The 13,832-nt window shown below is 45.6% G+C and overlaps 1 protein-coding gene across 1 annotated transcript in view; it reads left to right on the top strand.

Moving 5' to 3' along the window:
- ST3GAL3 (ST3 beta-galactoside alpha-2,3-sialyltransferase 3) overlaps nucleotides 1-13,832 on the top strand; it is a 355,813-nt gene that overhangs the window by 266,941 nt on the left and 75,040 nt on the right. The window contains exon 9 of the mRNA XM_077823827.1: nucleotides 1,501-1,687. Within this exon, the coding sequence (XP_077679953.1) occupies nucleotides 1,501-1,687 (187 nt within the window). The remainder of the gene's footprint in view (nucleotides 1-1,500; nucleotides 1,688-13,832) is intronic.

Below are 13,832 nucleotides of genomic sequence, written 5' to 3'. Positions count from 1 at the left end.
CTGAGGTAAAAACAAAGGCAGACTTGCCCTGGCAATCCCAGGCTAGCGCCACTTGGTGCTCCATGAAAAGAGGAGTATGAGCTGGTCTGAACTATGACACTCAACTGACGGGGGCAATCCCCACACGCTGTTCAGTGCAGAAGTGCCTCCTTTAAAGCCTGGGCACCTCCAGGGGCTCCTCCATGGGATAATATTGACAGTTTGGTTTAGGGTAGCATTTGGAGGCTTCAGTCAGGGATTGGAGCCCCGTCATCTAGGGGGTGCATATCCATGAAATGAAGACAGTCCCTGTGTGAGCTGGCTGGAATTTGAAGCTAGACAAATTCAGACTGGAAATAAGACTTACATTTTAAAGAGCAAGGATCAGGGGAGGCGGAAGCTCCCTGTGAATGAGAGGGCAGAAGCTTAGCGGGAGAGGGAGTGAGGGGAGGTACTGAGTAGTGGGTGGGGTAGCCAGGTCCAGGCCTGGAAGGGGGATCCCGAGGGTTCCAAGTCAAGAAAACAGCAATAATGGAACCAGGCTCTGCTCCTCCACCGGGAACACAGCCTGAAGTCACTGGGACTCTGCACCAAAGTCAGATGGGGCTTTTGAAAATTCCACCCTTACGTGCCCAAGTATGGACTTGATTTCTTAAATCAAGTGATTGAGTTTTGAAATTTTTGGCCTGTGTATAAGAAGTTCCCAATAACTTTAATTTCTTGAAAGTCTTAATAACTTTTTACTGTTAATACTGTAGGAATTTTGTTTAAAGTGACAAAGATTTTGTGTTACTGAGAAAAGTTTTAATAGTAGACTAAGCCCTGTATGCTGTAAACACTTTAAGCATATGAATAGTCCTACTGACTTAACTCTTCACACGAGTAAAGTTATGCACCTGCTTAAGTGTTTGCAGGGCCTTAATTCTCAGTATTTTGTTTGTTGTCTATAGCAGTGTTGTGCAATTCAGATATGTCACTTTAGCCGTAGTGGCTCTTAAAACAACACTATTTATAATAAGAAAAGGAGTACTTGTGGCACCTTAGAGACTAACCAATTTATTTGAGCATAAGCTTTCGTGAGCTACAGCTCACTTCATAGCTCACGAAAGCTTATGCTCAAATAAATTGGTTAGTCTCTAAGATGCCACAAGTACTCCTTTTCTTTTTGCGAATACAGACTAACACAGTTGTTACTCTGAAACCAACTATTTATAATTTACTCCATAATGATCTTTTGTCTAAAATTTCAAGAGCACAAATTTTCCAATTAGTTTTCCAAAGCCCTAGCCTGATTTAAATCATTGGAGCTGTTTTTTGGTTTCTTAAATCAAGTGTTTTACATTGACTTGACTGGAATTGCTTCATAATGAACCTGACTGATAACAATAAGCTATGGCTGTGGTTAGGCATAGTGCTGGGTTTTGTGGTCAAGGAAATCACTGCCCAATGGTTGCTACCTCACCAACCATATGTGAATGTAAATGAGAGTCTCTGGTAGTTTATCCTCTTGTCACCCAACAGGCTGAACTCTGCTCCAGTGAAGGGTTTTGAGAAGGATGTGGGTGGCAAGACAACGCTGCGGATCACATACCCTGAAGGGGCCATCCAGAAACTGGAGCAGTATGAGAAGGACTCCTTCTTTGTTCTGGCTGGATTCAAGTGGCAGGATTTCAAGTGGCTCAAATACATTGTTTACAAGGAGAAAGTGGTAAGACTTGGTCTGTGTCGCTTAGGTGGATGGGTTGGGGAAATATTAGTATGTCATGATTTTACCGACAACATTTGGATCGGGGCCCGGTTTCTCTGTCTGCCCCTGCCCAGGTGTCTGCATTTCGTTGGATGGTCTGTCACTTCCATGGACCCCGTTTTTAATGGAATACGCTTTGTAATGCCAGCTCAGTGGATCTGGCTGCCCCTGTATAATCTGGGCTCACGCCATAAGAATGTAAGAATGGCCATACTGGGTCAGAGCAAAAGTCCATCTAGCCCAGAATCCTGTCTCTGACAGTGGCCAGTGCTAGATGCTTCCGGCAGTTGGAGGTTTAGGGAAACCTGGAGTATGGAGTTGCATCCCTGCCCATCTTAGCTAATAGCCTTTGATGGACCTGTCCTCCATGAATTTACCTAATTCTTTTCTGAACCCAGTTCTACTTTTGGCCTCCACAACATCCCCTGGCAATGAGTTCCACAGGTTGACTGTGTGTTGTGTGAAGAAATATTTCCTTTTGTTTGTTTTAAACCTTCTGCTTATTGATTTCATTGTGTGACGCCTAGTCCTTGTGTTATGTGAAATGGTCATTAAAACTTCCCTAGTCACTTTCTCCCCACCAGTCATGATTTTACAGACCTCTGTCCTATCCCCCTTAGTTGTTTCTTAACAGTTTAACTTCTAAACTGAACAGTCGCAGTCTTTTTAATCTCTCCTCACAAGGAAGCTGTTTCATGCCCTGAATCATTTTTGTTGCTCTTCTCTGCACCTTCTCCAATTCTAATGTATATTTTTTGAGATGGGACAACCAGAACTGCACACAGTATTCAAGGTGTGGGCGTACCAGGGATTTATACAGTGGCACTGTGATATTTTCTGTTGTATTCTCTGTCCCTTTCCTAATGGTTCCTAGCACTCTGTTCGCTTGTTTGACGGCCGCTGCACATTGAGCGGATGTTTTCAGAAAACTATCCACCGTGACTCCAAGGTCTCTCTCATGAGTGGGTAAGAGCTTATTTAGACCCTGTCATTTTGTATGTATATTTGGGATTATTTTTCCAAACAGAATGACGGGGTCTAAATTAACTGTTACCACTCATCAGTGCTTGACTTGCCAGAGTTTATGCCCCTTGAATGAGTCTCACTATTAATCTTATGAATCTTGTTACAAACAGTGAATTTAATTGTATACCGATCCCAAATTATGTGAAAGGGCGAGTATTGATTTTAATGTATTTCATGGGTTCATAGAGTTAAAGGCCAAACTGGACCGTTACAGCGTCTCACCTGACCTCCTATATATCACAGGCAAGAAACAAGAACCAATGGCTGGAAGTTAAGCCAGAAAATTCAAATTAGAAATAAAACACAGATTTTTTAACAGTTTGGGTGATTAACCACTAGAGCAAGTTAGCACGGGAAGTGGTGGATTCTCCATCTCTTGATGTCTTCAAATCCAGACTGATACCTTTCTGGAAAGTATGCTGTAGCCAAACACAAGTTATTGGGCCAATACAGGGGTAACTGCATGGAAAAGTAATGGCCCGTGTCATAAATATAAAGGGAAGGGTAAACCCCTTTGAAATCCCTCCTGGCCAGGGGAAAGCTCCTCTCACCTGTAAAGGGTTAAGAAGCTAAAGGTAACCTCGCTGGCACCTGACCAAAATGACCAATGAGGAGACAAGATACTTTCAAAAGCTGGGAGGAGGGAGAGAAACAAAGGGTCTGTGTGTCTGTCTATATTCTGTCTTTGCCGGGGATAGACCAGGAATGGAGTTTTAGAACTTTTAGTAAGTAATCTAGCTAGGTACGTGTTAGATTATGATCTCTTTAAATTGCTGAGAAAAGAACTGTGCTGAATAGAATAACTATTTCTGTCTGTGTATCTTTTTTGTAACTTAAGGTTTTGCCTAGAGGGGTTCTCTATGTTTTGAATCTAATTACCCAGTAAGGTATCTACCATCCTGATTTTACAGGGGGGATTTCTTTATTTCTATTTACTTCTATTTTTATTAAAAGTCTTCTTGTAAGAAAACTGAATGCTTTTTCATTGTTCTCAGATCCAAGGGTTTGGATCTGTGGTCACCTATGCAAATTGGTGAGGCTTTTTATCCAACATTTCCCAGGAAAGGGGGGTGCAAGTGTTGGGAGGATTGTTCATTGTTCTTAAGATCCAAGGGTCTGGGTCTGTAGTCACCTAGGCAAATTGGTGAGGCTTTTTACCAAACCTTGTCCAGGAAGTGGGGTGCAGGGTTTTGGGAAGTATTTTGTGGGGGAGAGACGTGTCCAAACAGCTCTTCCCCAGTAACCAGTATCTGTTTGGTGGTGGTAGCGGCCAATCCAAGGACAAAGGGTGGAATAGTTTGTACCTTGGGGAAGTTTTGACCTAAGCTGGTAAAGATAAGCTTAGGAGGTTTTTCATGCAGGTCCCCACGTCTGTACCATAGAGTTCAGAGTGGGGGAGGAACCTTGACAGCCCGTGATATACAGGAGGTCAGACCAGATGATGTAATGGTCCCTTCTGGCCTTAAACTCTATGAAATCTATGAAAGCACACACAGAAGTTTGAGAAGAGAGGTGGGGGATCTCTGTGGAAACCAGCTTCCCCAGAGGGGTTTAGCTACTTTGTCTGATGTGCCACCTTCGCGGGCTGCTCTGTGTCACATCTCATGTGCTTAGTCCTGATGTTCTTCCTTTAGCTGCTTGAGAACAGATACGCAAGCACATGGCGTGGAGCTTCAGATCAGAATCTTCAGAAATGTGGAGGGGAGGCCAGAGAAACAATAGTCTCTTCTTCAGGTGATGGACCACGTGGATTCCACTTACGATGCCAGGCACCTGAGATCAGATGCTGTTGAATATCAGTATCTGGGGCCACCCCTGTGTCCTGGATGCTCTTGTGCCCTTCCCACCCCAGGCCATAAAGGGAAGACCTGGCCCAGCCATCATATCAGATCCTTTTTACCATCCGTGGCTGCCTCTTACTGTTATAGCCAACAGAGGTCATCAGCACAGCCAAGACAAATATAGCTCCTGAGAAGGAGACCCTCTCCCCTCTCTTCTGCCAGATAGTCTGTGCTGACCTCTGATCAGCAGATTTAACGCTATAGTCAAGAGCCATATAGAACCATTGGCTCCATCCTACCCCCTTGCGCCTCTTTGTCAGCTCTCTCTCTCGGGTTTTGGGACACCTGGAACCAAATAACATCTGACTGGTTGGTCCTGGAGATGATAGACTAGGAGTACTCTATCCAGTTCCTCCCTGCCCCCTTCCCTGTCCCTCCTCAGGAACCAGTCTCACAGGACATGGCTAAGGAAGAAAGTAAACTCCTGTCTGCAATTCGGAGTGCCCTGGGAGTTCCAGGGCCAGGGAGGTTTATTCACATTATTTCCTGATCCCAGACAAGAAAGAGGGGGCGCCCCATTCTGGACCTTTAATGTCTCAACAAACCCCCTTTGTTTCAAATTCAGGATGGTGACTCTAGCATCCATAATCACCACTGTCGATCCTCAGGACAGTTCATGCCTCTTGACTTGCAAGATGCCTGTTTCCATACAGCTAGTCACCCAGCTCACAGGAAATACCTCAGGTTCCTGGTGGGGAAGTCCCACGATCAGTCCAGAGTGCTTCCCTCCACGGCTCCCAGAGTACTTACCCAAGTGCCTGCTGGGCCATGGCAGCCCTCCTGCAGAGACAAAGGATACATGTATACCCAGACCTCGCCAGCTGGCATATTCGAGGACAGTCACCTGAGCAAGTGAACAGCTCCAGCCAAGTAACTCTAGTGCTCTTCGCTGATCTGGGTCTCAGTGAGCAGAGGTGCCTGTTCTTACTCCTACTCAGAGGATAGCGTTCATAGGAGCAGTGTTAGATTCCAAAGCAGCAAGAGTTTACCTACCGCAGCAAAAGTACCACTCGATAGTGAACCCTGTCAGTCAACTCCAGACGCACTTGAAGACCTCATTTAGAGCCTCACATGCCTCAGGCTCCTGGAACAAAAGATGTTTGGTGAGATCTTAGAGTTGTTTCTAATTTTCACTTGAACCAAGTAATCCATCTGCCAGTTTTCTTTCCTAAGCCTCACATTAGCAAAGGGGAAGCTAAACTTCACACCCTCGATGTTGTGAGGTCCTTCTACTACTACCTGGAGAGGGCAAGACCCTTCAGAAACTCTCCCAGGCTATTACTGGCCTTTGTTGACAGGATGATGGGTCAACCTGTGCTCACCCAAAGACTATCCAAATGGGTGTCCGACTGTATGTGTTCCATGACTGTCCCTTCCTTGCTACTGCAGAGGCCTGTGTCATCTGGATTCTGTCTTAGTGAAGGGACTGAGGGGTAATTGAGCTTACTCCACTTTTTATACCCTTAAGTGAGAGGGGATGTGGGCACCCAGGGCACAGGCGTGGTTCCAACAGACACTGCTCTTCAAAAGATGCTGATCTCACACCAGGATCTCATTCCACCAGAATCAAAATCCATGTGGACCACACATCTCCAGGAACCAGTTATTGAAAAGTAACTGTTGGTTGGATAGTTGTTCTGGCCAGGAGGTGGCCAAGTGGCACGCCTGCTCTAGTCAGCCAAAAAAAGCCAAACAAACAGAATAACAAATCAGAAAATGAAAGATTATGTATACTATGTTCAGAGCAGAGTTCCTGAAACCACCAGACCAGCATGTGCACACCCTTATGCAAACTAGTTATATAAGGGAATGGAGTTGGGGCTGAATCAAAGATAGTTCTTTGTGCATCATTTTGTCAGAACAAGTTACTGCATTTCATACATCCATAGATCCCAAGGCCGGAAGGAACCACTGCTGTCACCTAGTCTGACCTCCTGCATAGCACAGGCCAGAGAACTTCTCCAAAAGGATTCCTAGAGCAGATCTTTCAGAAAAACATCCAGTCTTGATTTTAAAATGGCAGTGATGGAGAATCCATCAAGACCCTTGATACATTGTTCCAATTGTTATTTACCCTCACTGTTAAAAATGTACACCTTATTTCCAGTCTGAATTTGTCTAGCTTCAACTTCCAGCCATTGGATCATGTTAGACCTTTCTCTGCTAGACTGGAGAGCCCACTGTCAAATATTTGTTCCCCATTTAACTATTTATGGACTGTGATCAAATTACTCCTTACACTGCTTTTCATTAAGCTAAATAGATTGAGCTCCTTGAGTCTGTCACTATAAGGCAAGTTTTCTAATCCTTTAGTCAGTCTCGTGGCTCTTCTCTGAACCCTCTCCAATTTATTAACATCTGTCTTGAATTGTGGACACCAGAAACGGGTACAGGATTCCAGCAGTGGACGCACCAATGACAAATACGGAGGTAAAATAGCCCTTTTGGCCACAGTGTCACACTGGCAGCTCATGTTCAGCTGATTGTCCACCATGGCCTGCCAAATCTTTTTCCAAGTCCCTGCTTCACAGGATAGAGTCCCCCCTCCTGTATGTATGGCCTACGTTCTTTGTTCCTAGATGTGTACGTTTACATTTAGCTGCACTAAAACACATACTGCATGCTTGCACCCAGTTTACCAAGCAATCCAGATCACTTTGTATCAGTGTCCTCTTCATTATTTACCACTCCCCCAATTTTTGTGTCATCTGCAAACTTTCTCAGGGATGATTTCTTTTTCTTCCAGCTCATTGACAAAAATGTTAAATAGCCTAGCACCAAGAACCAACCCCTGCAGGATCCCACTAGAAACACACTGATTTCTGATGATTTCCCTGTGTACGATTAAATGTTGAGACCTACCAGTCAGCCAACTTTTAATCCATTTAACGTGTGCCATGGTAATTTTTTAATCAAAATGTTGTGTGGTCACAACTGAAATGTCTCACAGGAGTCTATTACATCAACACTGTTACCATTATCAACAAATCTTGTATTCTCATCAAAAAAAGATACCAAATTAGTTTGAGAGGATCTATTTTCCATAAACTCATGTTGATATTAATTGTTACCCTCCTTTAGTTCTTTATTAACCGAGTCCTGTGTATGCTGCTCTGTTATCTTGCCTGGGATCAATGTCAGACTGACAGACCTGTAATTACTCTGCTCATTCCATTTACCCTTTCTAAGAATTGGAATAACATGAGCTTTCATTCCAGTCATCAGGAGCTTCCCCAGGGTTCCAAGACTTACTGCAAATCAACATCAACAGACTGAGTAGGCTCTCTTCCCTCAACGTTTGGCACATGGTGGTAAAGAAGCCAAGTGAGGGCAAAGGTTTCACTGGAAATTGGCAGCTTCCAGACTTCCTTCTCTTGTAGTAATAACCGTGCTAACACTTCCAGCTGCAACCTGAAGCACAGAAGGAGCAGCTTGTGGAATAAGTGCCTGAGGCATCAGGAAATTCTTTGATAGTAAAAGTCTGGAGGTGAGTGAGCCTGCTTGCAAGTGAGGCCAAGTTCAGGTTTTTGCCCATTGTATAGGCATGTCTGTCTGGCACACTGCACTGTGCAATGACAAGAGGGAGAGGGAGCCAGGTGCAGCTGTTCTCCAGCAAGTATCCGCACTGCAACAACAGGCAGGGCATATACTGTGCCCCTTCTAATCCTGACGTGCATCTGCTGCCTGTCACCTGCAGGGATTCAATAAGGTTGATCTCTGAGTAATGCTTATGGATGAGGGACATTCAAATGCATCTCTCTCCTTTGAAGTGGAACATTTCCTCTCCCACCACGTCTTGGTGCTGAGGACTTTGGGAACCAGTAGTGGAGGAGGACTTTGGTTTCCTTTTCACTTGAAATAAATACTCTTGAGATTTCTATTTCAGAGCCACGTTTGTGTGTTTAGTCAGTAGGCTGTTCGTGATCGCAGCTGAATATAGAGTTGGTAAGTGCCTGGCTCCCTGGCTGGATTTATCATGCCACACCATAGCCAGACTCCTCAGTGCTACAAGAAGACAGACTATCTGAGCACTTTTTCTGGAGGTTCCCTTCTTCCCTCGTTTGGTAGCCCTGCCATATTACCTGCTTGCTGGGGTTGACTGATAACTTTGCTGCTCCTTACTACATTGCACGTTTCTGATCTCTGACTGATAGGGTTTGTTTGAGAGCCTCCATCATATGCTATCTCACACCTCTGGGAAAAGCTGGGAAAACCACCTAGTTGGGCCAAAGCAGCAGCTGATTCTGTAGGATTAAAAGATTTTTCTGCTGTGCACTGAAGAGGAAACTGCTTCATTAGAGGGATGGAAGGTGAGTCCAAGAGCAGAGAGGGAAAGTCCAGAGATTCCCCTCCCGTGTGTTACTCTTATGCCTCCAAATCTTTGACCAGTCAGCTTACCAGGGACAGTTCAAACAGTCAGAGGTGAAGACTAAATGTTGCTGTCCCAAGAGGTCTCTTTGGAAATGGACCAGTATCTGTGCAGCTGCATTGTCCCAGGTGAGGGTGCAAGGTCCTACTTTCAGGCTGTAGCACTCCCGGTGAATAGCTTCCTGAGGTGCTGATGGGTGCCGCCTGGGATTGGTGATGTGATTCTCGTGTCAGCTGCTAACGAGCCACTGAGTGGCACAGTACAGAAGAGCCTCTCTTGGCTCTGGCTAGTATTGCTTATATCATGGCATACCTGGGTCCCATTCGGGATCCCCAAGTGCCACAATTGAGATCAGCATTGTTCCCTCAGTATACAGGGGGTGATGGTGGGAGGGCATTCTCTGCTAGCTCCCTCACCTGGTCTGGAATAGCCCCTGATCTGTTTATGCGGCTTTTGGACAGAGTGCTGCTTGAAGGTAGGTATTCCCCTTGTTTTCCTTTACTGATAGCATTGGCATCAACTCAAAGTCTCTGTTTGTTTCTTTGGACACACCTTCTGCACACTGCTCCTTTCTCTCCTGTGCCCTGCAGAGTCAGGGAGTAGGGAGTGGAGGTATGTGAGGTGGCGGGCTGAACAAAGGCTTCACCGTTCTGTGCCTAGGCATAATCTTTGCTGTCACTGGAGCCTAACAGCCCTGGGCGGGCGCCCTCTCTCTGCTGCTGACTGCTCCGGCACTAGTGCACTTCCAGTATCGAGTGTGTGCAATGGCTGTCTTCTCTTGGTGCACACTTTCCCTTGGCTCCTTTGCTCTTTCCCACTTGCTGCCTGTTAGGTTTGTTCTCGTTAAAATGGTAAAGCAAACAGGTAATGTGTCTCTCCCTCTGAACAGACAGGTGAGATGCTCAGTGGGAGACATCAAAGTCAGCCCCGCAGCTTTGATTTATTGGAGAGGCTCGTGCCTGGTGATGCTCAGCCAGGTGGGGGTGCTCTTCAGCTATTTGTTGGACTTAGGACACTGCAGCTGGACCCTGTAGTTCCCCCTGAATTTTCAAAGACGACACTAAAGCAATTGCTGCAGCTTCCTGAGCTGGGTAATCAAGTCTTGGAATCTCTCCGCAGTTACTGTGCTTTCCAACCTCTCGGGCGCTGCTCTTAAACCTATTTTTAAATTTTAAAAATTCCTATGTGCTGCAGTTAGCAGAGTTTTTCTGAGGGTCTCTCTTAAGTGAAGCTAGGCTTTGGGATAAAGCCCTGGTCGGCAGAGGCCAAGAGCTATTCTGACAAGAAACATGGGACCAGTTTATCCAACACAAGAAGCTGGAGTTTGGAAAGTAGCTTTTAAAATCAGAGTGTGAGTGGAATGTTGTTGGAACTGTGTGCAGGTGGGTCCCTCCCCCGTTGTTGGTGATCATCTCCGATGTGAAGAGCAGGCACGAGAGGCTACAGGACTCTGAACAAGCCCAAGTGCAGCGTTACACCCCACACTACATCTGCCTGTTCTGGGGTAACTGTCCAATGGGAGAGGACAGGCCCTGGGCTCCGGGGTGTGTTGTTATTGAGGGGAGGTGGTTGATATGGGAAATGTACTTAGAGGTTGTGCCTGTAAGCAGGAACCTTTCCACTGAAAACCCCTTCGCAAACTGTGTCCTTAGGGGAGTGCACTGGGAAGGCATTGCTGGTGACCAAGACAGTTTGTATGCACAAGGAGGCTTGCAACGTGCCTGGGTCAGCAAAACCCTCTTCAGGTTGTGGTATTTCCAGGAGCGCAGCAAACAGAAGATCATTTCCACCCACAGGATTTGGAAGCATTCCCAGGAGCAACAGTGAAAGAGAACCCGACAGTCCTTGTCTCAAAGTATTGCAGTGCCAGACTCAGGGCAGCTGAAGTGTTCAACGTGAACCAAAGAAAACACCCGCCGCAACTCACCTTTCAAATCTGGGGGGTGCTACAGCAGCATGGCTGCACTCAGGCAGCTATAGCACGTCCGGTGAAGATGCTCTATGCCGATGAGGGAGAGCTCGCCTGCTGACATAGTGCTGTCCACACCAGCTGTTAGGTCGGTGTGACTAATGTCGCTTGGGGGGTGGCTTATTCACACCCCAGAGCGACATAAGTTATATCGACATAAGGGGTAGTGTATGTACAAGCCCTGAGGTTTTAAATGCAGAAAATTATAGTGACCCTGGACAGCAGCTGTATTGCACGTGGGGAAGAGATTCAGGACTGCAGCATCCTGAGGCATGAAGTTTCCTGGAGCCCTTATCACTCAAGGTTCTTTTTATAATTCAGTCTGCGTAGCTGTTTGTCTGTCCGTCCTCTACAGCCATGACTCCCACATTAGGAAGCGTTTTTACCCTTTGTTCTTAATTCACCTGCTGTTAACTTAATCCAGTGACACATTCTCATATTATGGAATGGGAGGGATTTATCGGTTATGGGCTCGGTGGGGAAATCACTGGGTTAGATCTTCTGGCCTGTGCTTTGCGGGAGGTCAGCCTAGATGGTCGTAACGGTCCCTTTTGGCCTTAGAATCTATTAAATGTCCTAAGGCAGCAGTTCTCAACCAAGGGTACGTGTACCTCTGGGGTACGCAGAGGTCTTTCAAGGTGTATGTCAACTCATCCAGATAGCTGCCTAGTTTTACAACAAGCTACATAAAAAGCACTAGCGAAGTCAGGACAAACTAAAATTTCATACAGACAATGAGTTGTTTATACTGCTCTATGTACTATAGGCTGAAATGTAAGGACAATAGTTACATTCCAGTTGATTTATTTTATAATTATTTGGTAAAAATGAGAAAGTATGCCATTTTCAGTACTAGCGTGCTGTGACACTTTTGTATTTTTAGGTCTGATTTTGTAAGCAAGTCATTTTTAAGTGAGGTGAAACTTGGGGTACTCAAGACAAATCAGACTCTGGAAAGGTTGAGAGCTGCTGACCTAAGTGATGGGGCCTCCATGGAATCCTTGGAGAGACTGGGCCACAATTTAAAAGAAATCACACAGATTTTCCCTTAGGATAGCATCCCTGAGCCATAACACCGTGCAGTGTTGCAGCAGCCCCTTGGCCTGGCCTGTGGCTCGTCCCACTCTGGGAGAAGCTTCTGGGGGGGGGGCTTATTTGTGAAACTGGTATGTTGGGGGTGGTGTTTCATGCGCCAGGGAGGCTGTCAGCTGTGACTGTTGCCCATGGGCAGGGAAAGGAGTCAGAGAAGAGGAAGAAACTTTGATTTTATTTAGTAATTCATGTTTCCTGGGAAATTTGTTGTTGTTACGTTATTTTGGTTTGCCAGTGCCTGTGCTATATCTCAGTCTGAAAAGAGACTCCCTCACTCGGCTCCAGGAGTTTTGCTATCTGCATTTGCGTTCTGTACACCAAAAAAGTCTGAACAAGAAATATTTATCCAAGCTGTGTGGTGGTTAAAACAATCCAGATTTCAGTCATTTGGAACGGTGTCATGATGACAGATGTTAATTCAGAAAGGAACAGAGATTGGATGATTTATGCCTGAAATACGTGTGTTCCTTGGTGGGCTTCACAGATTACTTGTATAGTGAGGGCTGTTGGAGCAGTTTGTAGGGCTAGCTCTGCCTCAGAAGACCAAAAGCTACAGGACAGGAGTTAGAGCTACATCTCCAGTTTGCTGTAAGAAATGCTGAGGTAGCCATGTACCCTGTCTTCATTTATCTGCCTGGCTGCTCCCAGTGCTGCTGGTATCTCCCTGGGAGGGGAGCGTGTTCTCCTCCGAGAAAAGGAAGCTGGCCTCAGAACATGAGTCCTGAATGCCTCATCTGTGGCTCTCCGTAGGCTCAGCGTTCTCAGCCCACCCATTCCGAGTACACACCCACTCTATTGCCTACGTTCTAGTCTCTGACAGTTGTTAGTGAAGATAAACCAGCTCATGTGAAGCTCTGAGCAGGAGAGGAAGGTGTGTGCTGACACGCTGCACTTCGTCTTTTTAGCACACTGAGTTTTTCCGTGGTTGGGAAGTTACGGAATATCTAGGAGGAACTCTCTTCATGCCTTAACTGGTGCAGCAGTCTTCTGCTGCAGTCACCCGTCTGCAGGGGGCGAAAATACCCACAGTTCACAAAGTACAGAAAACACACAACTCCCGGTATGAGTGACCAGACATCCCCGTATGATCGGGGCCGTCCCGATATTAGGGGCTTTGTCTTCTATAGGTACCTATTACCCTCCCCCATTACTCCCCCACCAACCCAGCTTTTCACACTTGCTATCTGGTTCTCCTACACAGGTGGACCAGCTCTTTTATTCACTGTGAAACAAAGACTTGTAAACTTAAATGTAATCTAGAGTGGGGTTGTGTCCTAGTAGCACACTTTGTAAATAAATGACTTTCGGACCACTCACACCTGTGCAGAGGCGTCAGACTTGATGTCAGGGTTTTACCTATCATGTTCACACTACAGATCTGAACAGCTTGTGCTGGGTTAATTTATTCCTGTTTAGTAAAGGATTGGAATCATCTCCTTACCATGCTATTTGGTAACTGGCTTGTTCATGGTCAGCTAGAGTATGTAGATGTTGAACTTCTTCCTTATTTTATTCTTATTACTAATGTGAATGCAAAAGATAAAGCTGGGTAAAGCACAGACTTTAAGAGCCTGGAAAGCCTTTTCCTATTTCGTTGTCCCTGCCTTGCTTATCTGAAAGAAGGACACTAAATAATTTGTTTATGTAATGGTATGTAATAATACATAATAATACCTTGTTTTTAATGTCATTTTATAAAGTAGCTAAGAATATTAATACCACCCAGCAAATAGACAGTTTCTTCGCCACTGTAGGGTGCCACACAAATACTGATAGTGTTTCATATCTGCTGCTCTTTGCGACTTTGCT

The sequence above is a fragment of the Eretmochelys imbricata genome, chromosome 8 (genome assembly GCF_965152235.1).
Source record: "Eretmochelys imbricata isolate rEreImb1 chromosome 8, rEreImb1.hap1, whole genome shotgun sequence".
NCBI lineage: Eukaryota > Metazoa > Chordata > Testudines > Cheloniidae > Eretmochelys > Eretmochelys imbricata.
This window is presented reverse-complemented; position numbering and strand designations above follow the sequence as displayed.